At 40.4% G+C, this 16,924-nt stretch overlaps 1 protein-coding gene across 2 annotated transcripts; it reads left to right on the top strand.

The window, feature by feature from the left end:
* Positions 1 to 2,077: 2,077 nt before the first annotated feature.
* On the top strand, positions 2,078 to 15,525 carry OGFRL1 (opioid growth factor receptor like 1). 2 transcript variants are annotated; one of them, XM_053601289.1, is made up of 7 exons: positions 2,078 to 2,586; positions 6,401 to 6,487; positions 6,642 to 6,720; positions 9,585 to 9,663; positions 9,764 to 9,830; positions 9,954 to 10,099; positions 14,645 to 15,525. In XM_053601289.1, the coding sequence occupies exons 1-7, from the start codon at positions 2,356 to 2,358 to the stop codon at positions 15,309 to 15,311; spliced, it is 1,356 nt and encodes a 451-aa protein (XP_053457264.1). In that variant the 5' UTR covers positions 2,078 to 2,355; the 3' UTR covers positions 15,312 to 15,525. The 2 variants fall into 2 exon arrangements, with proteins under 2 accessions (XP_053457264.1, XP_053457263.1); XM_053601288.1 differs by having other exon boundaries at positions 6,639 to 6,720.
* Positions 15,526 to 16,924: the final 1,399 nt, after the last annotated feature.

The raw sequence follows: 16,924 nt of genomic DNA, 5'->3' as shown, positions 1-16,924 counted from the left end.
TGTAGTCAATGGAAGGGGATATTACAGCATGTTTTTACTAATTTAAGATGTTTCTTGAGGGTGTTGTCTTTCTTATTTTTTGTTTTTGAGACTTTTTTTTTTTTCCTCCATAGGTTTTAGGTTCCTGGGAGATAGATAGTAAAGAGTTAACTCTTGAGACAGGAGAAAATGGGCCTTGATCTGCCCTTTCATTTTATTTGAAAGACTCTCACGGGAAATTATGTAACAATAAACCTTTGTTAATGTCCCTAACACACAGTTGAATATAAGAAAACAGTTCAAGATATGCCAGATGTATTTGGGTTCCATCCAAAAAAGTTTAGTTCCTGAAACACCAGTTGCTCCTTAAGATGGCCTCATCTTTAAAGGATTTCAAAACATACTTGAAAACAGTTACACTGGAGCATGGTTATAACATCCACATACTTTAGGATAGGATTCAGGGAATCAGAAACTATATTACAGTCATTTGTGACAGTAGTTGCTCTTTGTTCGTTATATATTTGTATTATTATTTAATTAAAAAAAATTTTTGGAGACCCGGGTTTTGCTCTGTTGCCTGGGCTGGACTGCAATGGCATGATCATAGCTCACTGCAGCCTCCAGCTCCTGGGCTCAAGTGATTTTCCTACCTCAGCCTCTACAGTAGCTAGGACTACAGGTGTGAGCCACTACACCCAGCTGAATTCGATGTTCTTTAAAGACACTGTGGATGAATAATGCTTAGAGATAACATACATTAATAAATTACTATGCTTCTGGCATTGGGCTAAGTGATCATTTTTTTTCCTTTATATGAAGCAAAGATATGCCTCTTTACTGTCGATACAAGAAGGTTAAATATTGTCAAAGATAGGGATAATGAAAAAGCTTAATTATTAGAAAGAGTCATTTCCGTGTATAGAACCTGGGGATAACAGACCTCCAGAATTAACTTTCTTAAATACAAAAATCGGACACTTAGTTCATTGCACTGAGCTTAATTTAAAAATTGTTTTATATTATATAAGGTTGTTGTAATACTTCATGTAAAATTATGTTCTTTAGAACAAATTGGCACATCATTTAACAGCCTGGATCCCTTCAGCCTGGCCATCCTATTGCAATGCTTCCAGAGAGACAATACTGATTTGTCTGTGCAATGAGCAGTGTTCACCTGATGCTTCCCCCAGAAACAGCCCATCTACCTTGATTTGGCTTCCCATTTTATCATGAAGCATTTAAAAGGAAACTATTCATTCCAACTACAACATTTCAACTACAATGAATGTCTCACTCATTTTCTCGGTCCATATTCAACAAATATTTACTGTATACCTACCAAATTTGGCACAGTAAATATTTGTGCAGCTGGCCCCTGCTGCACAAATTCAGACACACGACATACGTACCGACTGCGGACTGCCTGCAAGAGGCTTTCTTTTTCGTTAGAAGGTTAGAAACACATTTTCCAATAGTCTCTTTTCTCTGGGGGCACTTATTTGATCATGCTATTTTATCATTAAGTACTTCTATAATGTGGTTTCTCCTCTTCATTTACAGAACAGAGTAAGGGGCTAAGGATTCTTCCCTTAGAAACTGCCCATCTGTTCTAAGGATTCTGAGATTTTGTCTTTTTCTTTTCTACTCAGAGCAGTGATTTGGAGTGGGAGTTAATATATAACACTACCCACAAATCAATGTGATGGTCTAGTTGGGATTGCTCTTTTTGTTTCAAGAGACATTTGCTCATTTCAGATGATAGTTGTGACTTTAGCCAGACCCCACGGATTCTAGGTGGCAGCCTGGATTTCCTGTTTGTGTGGCGCTCAGTCACCATTAGCTTTTGTCTTCTGTTGCGGTTAAATTGTCTCCCTCCTGGACCAGCCCCGAGAGAGGGCGAGGGCGTGGACAGGACCCGCCTGCTAAGGGCGACAGCTCCTCATTTGTCACCTCGGCGCCAGTCCTCAGCTCCTAGTGCTGGGCGGGATCACTCTTCCCGCTCAACTGGGAGGAGCCCTGGGCGGGTGTCCCGGCCCCGGGGAGGAGGGTGGCAGCGGAAATCGGTGCTCCCCACGGGCCTCCCCGGGCCGAGCAGACGCAGGCCGTGCGGGGGGAACGCGGCGGCGAGGCGCGTCCCCGGGGCCTGGGTGGCCGCGCACACCGTGGACTCCGGGCCGGCGCCGGCTCCCGTCCCCGGGGAGAAGGAGCCCGATGGGCGGGTTCGAGCGTGAGCGGCGGCGGGTCCGGGGCCGCCGGCTCCTCCCCGCCAGTGGGCCCGGCCGCGGCTCTCGGCGCTGAGCAGTGCGGCGGCGGGCGCGCCTCGGCCATGCCCCGGCCCTAGCGCGCCTGCCGCAGCCCGCGCCCACCTCCTCAATGGGCAACCTGCTCGGCGGGGTCAGCTTCCGCGAGCCCACCACCGTGGAAGACTGCGACTCCACCTGGCAGACGGACTCGGAGCCCGAGCCCGAGGAGCCGGGGCCGGGGCCGGGGGGCGGCTGCGAGGGCCCGGGGCGGGAGCCCGAGCCGCCCGCGCCGCCCGCGCCCTCCCCGGAGCCAGCCGGCCCCGCGCCGGACGAGGACGCCGAGGCGGCGGGCGGCGAGCAGGTACGCGGCCCAGCGGCGGCCTCGGGTCGGGCCGGGCGCCCGGGAGCGGAGCGAGAGCCTGGGCAGGGAAACCGGGAGGCTGCGCGGCCCCGCGCCCCTGGCTCTCCCGCTGCCCGCCGTCCGGGGGCCTGCGGCGGCCCGGAGCCCCACGCTGCCCGCCACCGGCCTCGGGCCTGCCTGTGGGCACCTCGGGGAATCCCCCCAGGCAGAAGGCAACTTGACTGGGTGTTTTCATCGCCTTTACAGCGCAGTTGGGTGAAGCGAAGGTGGGGTGGGAGGAACCTGTCTAAAAATAGAGGATTGTGAAACCCCTCTAGTGCGCGCCTTCGGTAAAAAATTACTCAGGGTGAGATGGGACTGCAATTGCAAGCAGCCCTCAAGCTCTGCTTCTGGAGGGTCCCCAGTTATTTAAAGTACTGTCGACGGCCCCCGTGGAAAGTTAAACCTCACAGTTCTTATCCCAAGTCAGGCCTTCCCACCGAGGAGTCAGGGCACTCTTCAGAAACCTTATTTCACTCAAAGGACTTGTTGATCTGAGTTTAAATCGTTTGCGAAACACGATTGGAGGTTTGGAGGAGAGATGGGTAAAGAGCTAGCTAACCCTTCTCCTCCGGTGGACTGAAACTAATCAGAAACTTTAAAAATGTTTCTGTGGAACTGTGTCCCGACCCTTTGAGGAAGTGTGCCCCGCGGGGGTGTTTAAGGTGTGTGGTTCTGCAGGAGCCTATCAGCCCTGGGGCGATCCAGAGCCCAACATCCAGGGTGACCACAGGGTTTCAGGGGAATCCTCACCTAATTGTCAGGGCTAATGCTTCCTGGCCCATCTTGATGATCAGCTCTGTTTAGGTAAGGAGGAATCACACGCAAAGTCTCAGTGCAGCCTCTGTGCCAAGTATGTTACTTAAATGAATTGCAATTTCGAGGTGGACGTTTGTTGTTCATAATCTCCATTTTAGAGAAAACCGAGACTTAGAAAGTGGAACTTGCCCAAGATCCTTTGTGGAGAGAATGATGCAAACCCAAGTATTGTCTATCACCAACATCAGAACCTGGGGACCTGTTGGAATTCTGTCCTCTGCACCTTGTGCTGTGGTTTGCCAACCTGTCATTTTATACTGATTATTTCAGCCTAGGAAAGTATTTGATACTGTCTTTCTATGTTTCCCCCCTTACACTCATCTCCCAATTAAGTAACCTCCTATAGAAATCTGGGATATCAAAAAACAAGAGGTAGGAGTTAATCCAGGTAACCAGGCCCATCCATGTAAAACAATTTAGTAATGTTTCCATCAGTTAATTGTAATCTCAGTGTGCAGTAGACCACACCAACCCTGCCTGTTCCCTTTTCATGGTTATTAATTTCACCATCTAATTTCTGAAGGAATCTACTTTTTGATTTTGCATTCTGACTGTCAACCCCATATGTTCTGTACTCCCCAGAGTCAGTCCACTTGCAGACACTACCAGAGCTAAGGAGGACTAAGCCCTGGGCACTTCATTTGCAGGGGTCCTCAAACTTTTTAAACAGGGGGCCAGTTTACTGTCCCTCAGACAGTTGGAGGGCCGGACTATAGTTAAAAAAAAAAAAAGAAAACTGAACAAATTCCTATGCACACTGCACATATCTTATTTTGAAATAACAAAACAATACGGGAACAAATACAATCACACCGCCTCATGTGGCCCGCGGGCCGTAGTTTGAGGACCCCTGATTTAGAGCGTGTGAAGAAAAAAAAGTGCTGAAAAGGATGCTGACAAGGGGATTCAGTAAAAAAGGAAGCAAACCAGGAGAGCCTGGTATTTCGAAAACCAAGTACTAACAGTGTTACAGGAAGGAGGGAAGCCTTAACTTGAGAGTTTGCCTCAGAAGAACATTGAGAAATGCTTTGACAGGATGGAAATGTGTTGGTTAAGTTTACAGGAGTCATTGGGGTGGCATGCTGAGGAAAAGGGCTGATTGGGGTGGGTCATAGGAGGAAAGGGGAAGAGGAGGAGGAGAGAGGAGTCTGGGCAGTTCCTGGGAGATGATTAACTACCGAAGAGGTGTGCGTCTGTAACTGAGGGAAGACTTGAGTCAAGGAAACTCTTGTATGTTTACTTAAGATGAGAGACGCTGCAACATGCTTGTTTGCTGAGGGGAATGATCCAGAAGAGGGGAATTTTGATGATCCAGGGAAAAGAAACAAAATCCTTGCCTAAGCAGGCGAAAAGGGTCAGATTAGAGTCCAAAAGGCACGGAGGAGAAGAAATAGATGCTGGTCAGTTGAAACATTTAGGATTTGTAGGACAGTCATTCTTAGAATAATCCTGTGAGATAATTCTGTGAAGATAATACCAAGATTCAGTTAATCAGTTTCCTTAAGGCCTCACCAATACTAAGTAGCAGAGTTACGATTTATCCTGTTCTCCTAATTCCAAGTCTCGGGCTATTGATATTATATGAAAAGCTCCATCTATCCTTCACTTTTAGTGGAGCTGAAACTGATTCAGACCTAATTAGCCGGGCTTGGATCTCAGAGTCTGGAATTCTAGTTTTTTCGCTGTCACTGGGCTGCAGTTACCTTGTTTTTAAGATGGAAACGCTAATAACCGGTAGCCAGATGTGTTGTTAGAATCAAATGAAATAATATGCAAGTAGGCTCTTTGTATATGGAAAAATGCTTTCTATACAAACGTAGGGTGATGATTCACATGGTTGTAGCTCAGGCTAAATAGATTCAGAAACTTGCTAGGCAGAGCTATTTTGAAAGGTGTGGCAAGGACCAGAATTCAAGCTTTTTCTTGCTTGTGTAACATGACAGAGTAACTAAGGTTAAACATCAAGGGGTTGGTATTAAAGTATCTTTGTACTTGTAGTAATAGTGAGAGTCACACCACTTCAAAAAACTGTGAAAATTACTTAGGAGATGTTGGTCTGTCAACACAGGTAGGGATGGGGGATGATGAGAAAAGGATTGGAGGTGAAATCAGGTCTAAATGCTGTCTTCTTTTTCCTCCTCATCCGTCTCATTGTTCTGCATGACAGGATGCAGAGCTCTTGTTATACATTATATAATGGTACATATAGAAAATGCAAATCAGTGATACTCACCTGCATCTCATACTTTAAAAATGACTTGATGAACATTTTGTTTAGAATTTACATAGTCTGAGTCACCTATAAGTTATTTCAATCTGGCATTTGCTCCATTTGAAAGCAGTTGACTGCTTTGCCTGTATATATTTTAAATTACCTGGTTTATATTTCATTATATTACCATTGAATGATTATTCATGCCTTTCTGTATTTGTTATGATGTTAGAAAGGATGGAGTTTAGAAAGCAATTTAGTTTGTTTCAAAATCCTTCTTTTCATAGACATTGCTTTCAAGTATAGCTAAATGTTGCAAATATAATGACAGTTTTCCTTAGGGAATTGTTTTAGTATCTAAACACCTTCTTAATATTACGTAAGGTATTCTAAAATATGTTTTCTCATAGAATCACTTGTGGCTTGAATTCATTTTTGAGTTCTATTTCTGATGGATAATGATCTGTAACATTTGGCCTCTGAGGGCTTTTGGTTAATAATAAAGTTTTTTATTTAGTGATATATGTCAGGACAAGTGTTACTGGTTCAAATAAGGAAAATAAGATGTGAATTAACATTGCTGCTAAGCATTATTAAAACAACATTTATAATTCTTTATTCTGGACAGGTGGACAGTTTTGAGGTTTTCTTTATGGATCTTCATTATTTTAAGTTGGTTCTGGAAACTTCTTGGTGAAATTATCTTGCTTCAATATAAAAATGGAGTTTGACTTTTTATTTTAGGGTAGTGATTCCCCTGAAGCAACTGCCAAACCAAAGAGAAGTTTTTATGCTGCAAGGGATTTGTACAAATATCGACACCAGTATCCAGTAAGAGTATGAAATGTTTTTTTAAAATATAAACTATTCTTGGTTTTTCGTTTGTTTGTTTTATGATCCCCATAAGAAAACATGCAAGAAGGGCCCTTGTGCCTTTTCTTTATTTCCATATGCTGGAGATTGATTTATTTTTTTCCTTCAGCAGAACTTCAAAGATATCCGATATCAAAATGATTTGAGCAATCTTCGTTTTTATAAGAACAAGATTCCATTTAAGCCAGATGGTGAGTAATCTGCTGCCTTGGTAAGTTACAGACTTTCATTATTAGCACGCACCTGATTACTGTTTGTTCCTCGTTTGGTTAGTACCTGTGAGGGGCATTTGCTGTCTGATTGGCTTACTTTGCTCTGCAGTCCGATGTGTTCCGAGGTCCGAGACCCTGGAGTTGTGAGCGTCTACCGGTAAATTCTGGAGGAGGAGCTGTGGATTAGTGATAGCTGCCCCCTGTTTATCAGGGCTATTATTTGAAAGGTAGTAATAGCAATTTTTGTGAGAGGAAGAGAGAGAGATTTGCAGAATCACAGAATTTTAGATTAATAAGGAACATTATAGGAGACCAAGTTCAGCTTTCTCGTCATGGAGATGAGGTCACTAGGACTTCCAGCACTTGCTGGGTCACTCAGTTGTAGAGTAGGGTCTGGGTTCCAAAGTCCACTGTGCCATGCCTGAACATTATTTACAATGTGATTGAAGAGTGCTGTTTGTATTTAGAATGATCTTTCCTGTCAGTTGTCTGATTCAGGGGTCAGGAAACTACAGCAGTCCCAGTCCAGTGTCCTGGGAAGGGACCAGCAGATACTGCTGATCTCTGTCCCACTCTGCTGAATAGTCTTGTCTCCTTCACAAGTCTACACTTGCCCTTGTAGGATCTATTCCAGTCCCACAGGGAAAGGATGTAGCAGCTATGACCACAGTACGGCAGATTTCATTGAGGTGTCTTGCTGGGGTTCATGGTCGGCCTCCTAATTTTATCCAGGTCAGACCAGCCTGCCTTTCTCCTTACCGCTCATATCTGTGTGAGGTGATCAGTTGGCCCTGGTTTCTGCTCTTTGCTTCAGTGGAAATGGAGCCAATGCCACAGCAGTGTGAGTCAGGGCATGAGGATGATGGATTGAGGGGCTTTCGAAGTGGCAGGACATCACATTCTTTGGTGGACTAATCCGAGGAAAGATCTGAATGCAGGATGGAGTGTGGGAGGAAGGGAATCCCCCCTACTGTGTCCTGAGAGATCAGTAAGGAGTCAAAACTTAGGAACATTCCTAAAATGACCAGATCCACCCGTCTTTAATTTTCTGGTTCCCTAAAAGCCAAAAGTTTGGTCTGATTTGGAGGGAAACCCCCCCCTTTTTTTTTTTTACTAATGAGAGAAATGTACTGTTCATTTGCCAATGGAAAAATATTGATTATATTATTAGTTTTGTTAGGACTTGGGGTAAGAAAACCTTTTGAAGAAATGCCATGATAAATTATTCCTTTGACTCTAATTTGAATTTCATAAAACTTACCTATAGGAATGTCTTCAGTATTAAAAACATTGAGCCTAAAGCTGTGATAGAATTTAACTCTATTTCTGTGTTTCTGGTAGTGATTTATTTTTGAGCTATTCATTTAGACCAGTACGCTCAAGCAATATATTAATATTTTTGTAATCTTTATTATAAAATTTGTTTTGAAGTCTTACATGATTGGTGAGGGTCAGAAGTTTTAGCTAAGGTCATATAAAATGTTTTTTATTTTATTATATAAATTACACCAATTCATTTTCCTCCCTAGTATGAACACACACACACATACTATCCAGCAGCTGCCAGTAAGCATAAGCTTGCAATGGCATTTTTCACTTACCATGCGGGAGGAGGGATAGTTGGAAGGGAAAGGAATGGAATTACAGAATTAAATGGTTTTAATATTAAAAAGCCATCAGTATGATTCAAAACAACTTTTACCGAATCTTCCATGAGTGGGACTCTACTACTCAAACTGGTAATCTCTTGAGGAAACAAGGTCATCTCTTGAGATGAGTTACGTTTACAGAGATATTTAGGGGTGTGTGGGTGTGTTTGTATAACATTAAATAGCCGCAAAATCAGTTCAGGAGGATTCTTAACAGACTCAAGATCAGTTCAGGAGGATTCTTTTTTTTTTTTGTAGAGACAGAGTCTCACTGTACCGCCCTCGGGTAGAGTGCCGTGGCCTCACACAGCTCACAGCAACCTCTAACTCTTGGGCTTACGCGATTCTCTTGCCTCAGCCTCCCGAGAGGAGGATTCTTAAGAGACTCAAGAATCAGGAGGATTTTGTTACAATGAGTTCTCATAGGGGAACTCTCACAAGGGGTTGTGGGGAAAGGGCTTACTTTTGGAGCCAGAGAGACCTGTGTTTTCCTTTGGGATTTACTGTTTTACTAGTGTTTGACTTTGAACAAATGACACAGTTTTTTTCATTGTAAAATGGGGATCCTAACACTGAGAGAATTCTGTGAAGCTGAAGCCGAGTAATACACACTGTGTATAATGTGGGTCCTGTATGTAGTAGGCGTTCAACAAGTTTTAATTTCGTTTTTCTCTCCTCTTTTTCCTTCCCCTTGTCTTTGTTTCTCTCCTCATTTCTGTCCTCTCTCCTTACTTCTCTTTCATTTTCACCCTATCTGGTATTTGAAGAACCCTATAACCCTCTGAGGCAGGGGTTGGCAAACTTTTCTGTATGGGGCAGATAGAAAATACTTTAGGCTTTGGGTCTACATTGCAACTACTCAGCTCTGTGGTTGTGGTGCAGATGTAGCTGTGGTCAGTACATAAATAAAAGTAGCTGTGTTCCTGTAAAACTTAAAGACAACGCAGCAGGCGATACTTGGCCACCCTCTGCTTTAGAGTGCACCGACTAACAAAACTTTCTGTGATTTGAGGTGCTGTTATGTATTTTTTTTTAATCAGACATATTATATTACTGAGTATATGGCTTTGTGCTTGTGTGCTGTTATTAATTACATTTTAGAAAGTTTTAATAGAAAACTCAGGTGATTCAAATCTTAAAATGCCTTCACAATGCTTTAAATGTCCGGTTCATTTTCTGAATGTTACTTTGTAGGTGTTTATATTGAAGAAGTTCTAAATAAATGGAAAGGAGATTATGAAAAACTGGAGCACAACCACACTTACATCCAATGGTTAGTAACATATTACCTATCTTGAGCCATGTGCTATGTAATTATGTGTTGATTTCCATACAATACTAATAGAAAAATTTTTATTTTTTTTTTTAAATAGGCTTTTTCCCCTGAGAGAACAAGGCTTAAACTTTTATGCTAAAGAACTAACTACATATGAAATTGAGGTAATTCAAGCTCATTTCATTTTTTGTGAAGGAGGCATATGATATTGCTATTTTATTGTCCTGGGAGCTACTGAATAATTTTAGCTGACTTTGTTTTTGTTTTTGTTTTTTTTTTTATATTAGGAATTCAAAAAAACAAAAGAAGCAATTAGAAGATTCCTCCTGGCTTATAAAATGATGTTAGAATTTTTTGGAATAAAACTGACTGATAAAACTGGAAATGTTGCTCGGGCTGTTAACTGGCAGGAAAGATTTCAGCATCTAAATGAGTAAGTAAAGCTCTTGTGGTAAACCGGAGGCCAGCACGGGATTTGCCCATGGTTGGTGTTCTCAGTGGAACACAGAACAGCTAGTAGATGGACCTGGGAATTTGGATTTCGAAAGCCAGTCTGAAATGCATTTTATTCCCTGTTCTATATTCTAAAATCAAGCAAAACAACAAGGAAAACAACAACAACAAAAAAAAGGATGAAATTTGAGGTAGAAACATGGTTATTGTTTCTCCTTGAATCCTCCCTCCTGTCCACGGTCAAATATAGCCTCTCTGTTGGCCAGGTTTCCTAGAACCTGTTTTTATTGCCTGTATACAGTTTTGTGTATCCCCTCTGCTAGGCTGTAAGTTTCTTGGGGTATAGTCTGTTTCTTTGTTTTGTTTTTGAAACAGAGTCTCACTGTGTTGCCCTGTGTAGAGTGCTGTGGCATCATCTTTGCTCACAGCAACCTGAAACTCTCGGGCTCAAGAGATTCTCTTGCGTCAGCCTCCCTAGAAGCTGGAACTATGGGTGTCTGCCATGACACCCAGCCATTTTTTGTATTTTTAGTAGAGATGGGGCTTGCTCTTGCTTATCCTGGTCTGAGCTCAAGCGATCCACCCACCGTGGCCTCCCAGAGTGCTAAGATTACGGGTGTGAGCCACTGTGCCCGGCCCAAGTCTGTTTCTAACATTCTCAAGTTTGGTGCCTTCTTAGATTAAAATTTATGAATTAAGCCTATGATACATAAAAATCATTTTACTAGAATGTAATGTGCCTGTACTTTTTACTAAAACAGAGAGAAAATTACAATGATCTTCACTATTTAGGTAAAAATTAAAAACTTGTTTTTGATTACTAAGTCCCAGAACCTAAGAGGAAAAATGTCACAATGTTTATTTGGAATGTTTTGCTGTATTCTTTTGTTGAATGTTTATAACTTTTGTTAATACTTACAACCAAAGTTTATTTTTCTTAATATTATCTTCATGTGTAAATTGGCTTTTCTTTTTTTTTTTTTTCATTTTAAATTATAGGGTGACTTATGAGTGCTGGACTGTAAAACCAGCAACTTCAAAGCATTTTTTAACATATAATTAGCTAAACTGGGCAAGTACTAAGAGGAAAAAAAAAAGCTAACCTAAGCAATTTCTCTTTGGCCAAAACAATACAAGTTTTATGCATCAGTTAACGAATGTTTCGTATCTTTCTAGAACTTTTATCTTGCTTTAGCAAAATGAGTGTAAATATTAATGCTGAGTCTTTATTATATTAGTTATGATCAACAATATTAAAATGGTAGCTGATCCTAAAACACTAAAGATATGAGCATCGAGCTTTATGTTCCTGAGTAGAAGACTCATTAACTCACAACTCCAGTTAAATTTGATTTATACTGGGTATTTAACCCACATATAAATATATATGTCTCTACATATGTGGGTAGATATCTCTGGGCAGAGTTTCCAGGCACTTACATCATACTGTCAAACAAAGCCATATGGAAAAAAACATATTGACATGAAGGATGATGACGGTAAAAGGAAACCTTTGGGGAGGATCTGATAATACCTCATCATTCATGTACTCACGACTATCATTTTAGAAATTCTTTCACTTATTATTTTTGGTTGGAATAGCAAGCTTGCTTAGTAAATTTTTGTTGAATGATGAACAGAATATGATCTTTGGCTTAAATCCTGCATGGAGTTTTATTGTCAGATCTTCTGATTTATAGGTGGAATTGAAGCCGTTTTAAGGCTTTAATTAACTGATTTCCTGGAGTAAGTCAGGAGTCTGAACTCTGTTCTCACTCCTTTGCCCTCTCCAGCCCCTTTTCTTTCCACCACCCATTGTGTGGCTCTTTCCTTTCCACATATGTTTCATAGAGTTTATGTAGCTGAGAATTAACTGCCTTCGAATCTATCAGAAAACACATTTCCTTTCTGGTTTAGTTGCCAAAAATTTTTATTGACTAGACTGGAACAAATGATAGGGGATTCTGTGCAAACGTCTGTTCCATTTTCTTCTTCAGTTGGCTTCCTTTCTGATTTATTCTTACATGTCATAATTTATTTGTGTTTTAATGCATATGGCATCACGAGTTCTTCAAAGAAGGCAGGGAACTCAATATTTTGATAGCAGTGATGCAGAGGAACAATATTGAATCAAAGTGAAATAAAATAATATTGTGTGAACAAGTAACCATGACTAAAAGAGGTGAAATATTTTCAAACATGAGGGTACAAATGTACAACAATTGGAAATGTACAAATGCATTTCTAATTTTATTTGTAATCAACGTGGGTAACGGAGCCATGTTTTAGACCCTGAAATATCTTTTAACTTTCATTGTGTGTCTCCTGGTTTTTGCCTTTTGCGTGTTCTCCCTTTAGCTCGCTAGTTGTCCTGGCAGTTTCAGCACTATTCACTGCTCTTACCTGGGTGTACAGTCTCAGATTCTTCCTTTTGCTCCTCATGTGCTGCCTCAAAGCTGCTTCTAACACGAGACAGGTTTTAGCCACACTCCTCTCTTCCATTTAGTATTTCATTGTGACATTTATTTCAAATCATCCTGAACACCCAGTTGCTTTTGTTTTGCTCAGTAGCCCTAATCATCATTTTCTTCAGCCCAAGTTGTTGACCCTTTATTTTGCTATGTAAATATGTCTAACTGGAGAATGTAGATACAGATAAATATATACACACCTTCAACTTGACCGTTCATCTTGGATGGGTTATTTTGAAATTGAACTGGTTGCAGATAAAGTAAATTTTGTTGGGTCATGTTGTTCTTTTTTTTTTTTTTTTTTTTTAACATTATTCTACCTTTCTTTACATGTTTTCCTATAATGTAAAATCAGATGTGACCCGAGAGCTCTGTCACTAAGTTTTTAGAGTGCACAAACTCTACGTGAATGTGCTAAGCCAGTCCAGCTGTTAGGGGCACATTGTCTTAACTTTACCCAAATTAGTATTGTCTCAAAAGACTTTTAAATAAAACTGAGACATAATCTGTGCTATGTTGTGCCCTTTGGGCTTCAAAGAGTTGAATGCTAAGATAATAGTTTTTTTGTAAACATCCAGAAGGATGGAGATGATAAAAACTGTCAGACATATCTTTTCATTGTTGGTTTAGCCTGAATCATTAGGGTTTTCATTTTATCCAAACAAACTTTCTCATTACAATGTAAGGTCATGGAACCATCCCCCTTCCATTTCTTAATAATTTATGAACATCTTTCTCCACCCTTCCCAAGTGATTTGCTGCTTGTTCCTAAGTCAAAACTCAAAATTCTTTTGGGAGCTAGGGTAGGTATATGCAATGCTTATAGAAAATTCAGTGCCTGAGATATAGAAAGGTTTTAATGGGTTAGAAATAAGTGATGGTCATGGTCAATGTGCAAATATTGGATAAATAAATACCTGGGTTGTTGATAACACTCATGGCTAATAGATGTAACTGAAAATTCCTTTAGAATTTAGTCAGGTGTATATAATAAGGCAACGGTTGGCTGAGTGAGGTTGGGAAGATAAATTATGAATTGTGACAAAACAAATTCGGAAAGCATTCATCTGATTATGGCCTTAGCTTTGAGACAGAGAGAAAAGATGTTAGTGCAATCTGAGGACAAATAACATCTTTGGATTCAAGGCCATTAGAAACAAGATTTAAAATTATCTTCTAGGGAAAGAGGAGTAGAGAATGACCAGGGATGGAAGAGAATTCAGTTATTAAGTTTGGATAGATGCAAATGTGTTGGTCCTTAATGCTAAATCTTTACCGTAATAATAATAAGAATTTTTAAATAGTATCTAGTATTTATTGAGTTCCACTCAACCTTTGTGTATGTCATCTCATTTGATTACCACAACAGTCCAGGAAGTTGTGGTCCATGTTTCCCATTTTACAAATAAGGATACTGAGACTTGGAGAGATGTCATAATTTCACTTAGCTTCTGGCGACAGATAAGGGTGTGAACTCAGGTCTGCCCACTCAGTTGTTAAACTATGTTCTGCGAAATAAGTCAGGTCTGGATTCTTTGTCAGAATCATTCTAGCAGAGCAGAGTGGTTTTTGCTGCAAATTTCCTTGTGAATTGGCTTCTATCGTAGATGTTGCTGATCAGCTGACACTATAAATTGTACCATTCAGCTGTTGGCCAGTGTTTTTATGTGCACACCGGTCACCTATGAGGAGCAAAATACCTTAGTTTTGTTGCAAATAAGTCCTCAGTTAGAGGGTTTGTCCTCAGTGTGTTTAATGAACAATAACAGTGGCAATGAATTTAAATCTCAATATTTTTCTAGCGTGAAGATCTAAACAAACAAGGGAAGTTTATATATTTGAGTTTCACATGGGAAGACGTAACATGGAGGCATAAGGGTCTAACACCTTTTGATTTATTCTTCTTAGTGGTGTCTAATATGACTTTTTAAAAAGTCACTACAAGGTGTATTTCCTTGGCTTACAGTTCCTTAAAAAATTTTTTTCCAGTATATTCTCCTGCTTTTTTCTATCTGTATTTCTTTCCCCTTATTTTATTCAATCTTCTCTTCCAGGTCACAGCACAACTACTTACGAATCACCCGTATTCTTAAAAGCCTTGGTGAGCTTGGATATGAAAGTTTTAAATCTCCTCTTGTAAAATTTATTCTTCACGAGGCTCTCGTAGAAAATACAATTCCTAATATTAAGCAGAGTGCTCTGGAGTATTTTGTTTATACAATTAGGGACAGACGAGAAAGGAGAAAGCTCCTGCGGTTTGCCCAGAAACATTACACACCTTCAGAAAATTTTATCTGGGGACCACCCAGAAAAGAGCAGTCAGAGGGAAGCAAGGCCCAGAAGGTGCCTGCCCCTCCGGCCTCCTCTGGTCATAGCAGTCAAACTTCTATGCATAAAAAATCCAAGGACTCCAAAAATTCCTCCTCAGCTGTTCATTTAAATAACAAAACGGTTGAAGAAAAAAAAGTGGCACCAAAAGAGCCCGGGGAAGAGACAGAAAGGTCCAACCTGGAGCCCAGCAGTGAGGACGCCAAGCTGAGAGACACAGAGAACAGAGGTGCTGAAACTTTGAATTCTCAACCTGAAAAAACAGTCAGTCATCCCACAGAACAAAAGGAGAGTGCACCTCCTTCTGAAAAAGACGAAGAAGGTGAAAGTCATAGCAGAGACTCTGAAGCTTCTGGAAGCGCAAGTTGTCATGATGTTGCAGGATTACAGTGACTTATCAGAAAACCCACAGGCCGGTTTAGGTAAGGGAGGAAAACAACTGCTGTATAATTTATCCTAAAGAACAACGGTGAGGTCCGTTCAGCTGTTACCCATCTGTGTGTGATTTATGTTGTATGCATTTTGTTGTCATTTGTTTTTTATTTTGGATGACAACTATTTCAATAAGAAGTTTTAAGACAAGACCCAATAAAATGATTGTATTCTGATGCTTTTAGGAAGTGAGTTTTCAAATCTGTATATAATTTTAAATTTTGTCAAGCTTTCCATCTAGAAGTAATTATGTGGTTTTCTGTACATCAGATTTGTTCTTTTGTGAGCTTGTCGTCTATATGAAAAAAATCAAGAGGATAATTTCATCGGATTGCCACACCTTTATCTGCATTACGGATTCATTTTTTAAGCTGAAAGAATTGGCTCTTTTCAAATGCATTCAGAAAGTAATTGGGATTCTTTGATTATAATACTTCACTGTGTTTATTTTAGACTCTGATAAATGAACCGATGTCCATGGGAGCTTTGACCTCCCAGCTCATCTGTCCCGCTGACTTTGCCTCTTCCCTCTCTACAGGCCCAGCCTCTAGCGGCCATCTTTTTCAGCTAGCATGTGCATCTCTAGTACAGTCCGCTGTCCATATCCGTGGGTTCTGCATCTGTGGATCCAACCAGCCACAGATCAAAAATACTTTTTGAAAAATGGCTGGTTGTATCTGTACTGAACATGTACAGACTATTTCTTGTCATTATTCCCTGAACAATGGGGTGTGACAACTATTTACATAGCATTTACATTGTCCGTATTAGGTATTATAAGAAATCTGGAGATGATTTAAGGTATGCAGGAGGCTATGTGTAGGTCATTTGCACATCCCACACTATTTTACATAAGGGACTTGAGCATACCTGGAATTTGGTATCTGCAGAGTTTCTTGAAACCACGCCCTGCAGATACCAAGGAAGGACTATATCCATTAGGGTAATCTATGTTGATATCTAAATGGAACAGAGAGAGATTTTTAAGTGTAAGATTTCATCAATTTGCTTTGTTTAATAAGAAGGGTTTTCGGTATGAAGTGCTTAAAAACAAAATTTGATGCAAAAGACCACAAAAAGAGCTTTGCTTTCCATGGCTCTTCCATATAAATTGGGTGGTTGATTTTGAACGCCAATGACTGAAGCATTAAAAAATAAGGAAGGAAATTATTTATTTCAAAAAGATAGGTCTCTTGCACTGTTAAAAAGCAGTAGACACTTAACCCATGAATATCTTAGTGTTATGTGAATTATGAAGTATGTAATGTTGCTTAGTCCAGAGTTGTTTTTTTTTAATATATAAAGTTTGATGCATCAATAAGTTGTGAAACTTCAAAAGTGAGAACCAATTTGAAATTATATGCACTCAGTTCTTGTAAGCAGTCTATATGTTATATAACACTGGTTAAGAACAAATAATTTTATTTCCTATATTATGATTGATTATTACTCAGAAAACAATCAGAAATACTGTGATGAGCATTTCAAAAGCAGACCTTCAAATATAAACCTGTGAATTTAGAAAGGAATTGACTTTTTGGCTCTCTCAGGATTTTAAGAAAAGTTCCCTCAGA

Source organism: Nycticebus coucang, chromosome 9 (assembly GCF_027406575.1).
Source record: "Nycticebus coucang isolate mNycCou1 chromosome 9, mNycCou1.pri, whole genome shotgun sequence".
NCBI lineage: Eukaryota > Metazoa > Chordata > Mammalia > Primates > Lorisidae > Nycticebus > Nycticebus coucang.
The sequence above is the reverse complement of the archived record's forward strand: the minus strand, read 5'-3'. Positions and strand labels throughout refer to the sequence as shown.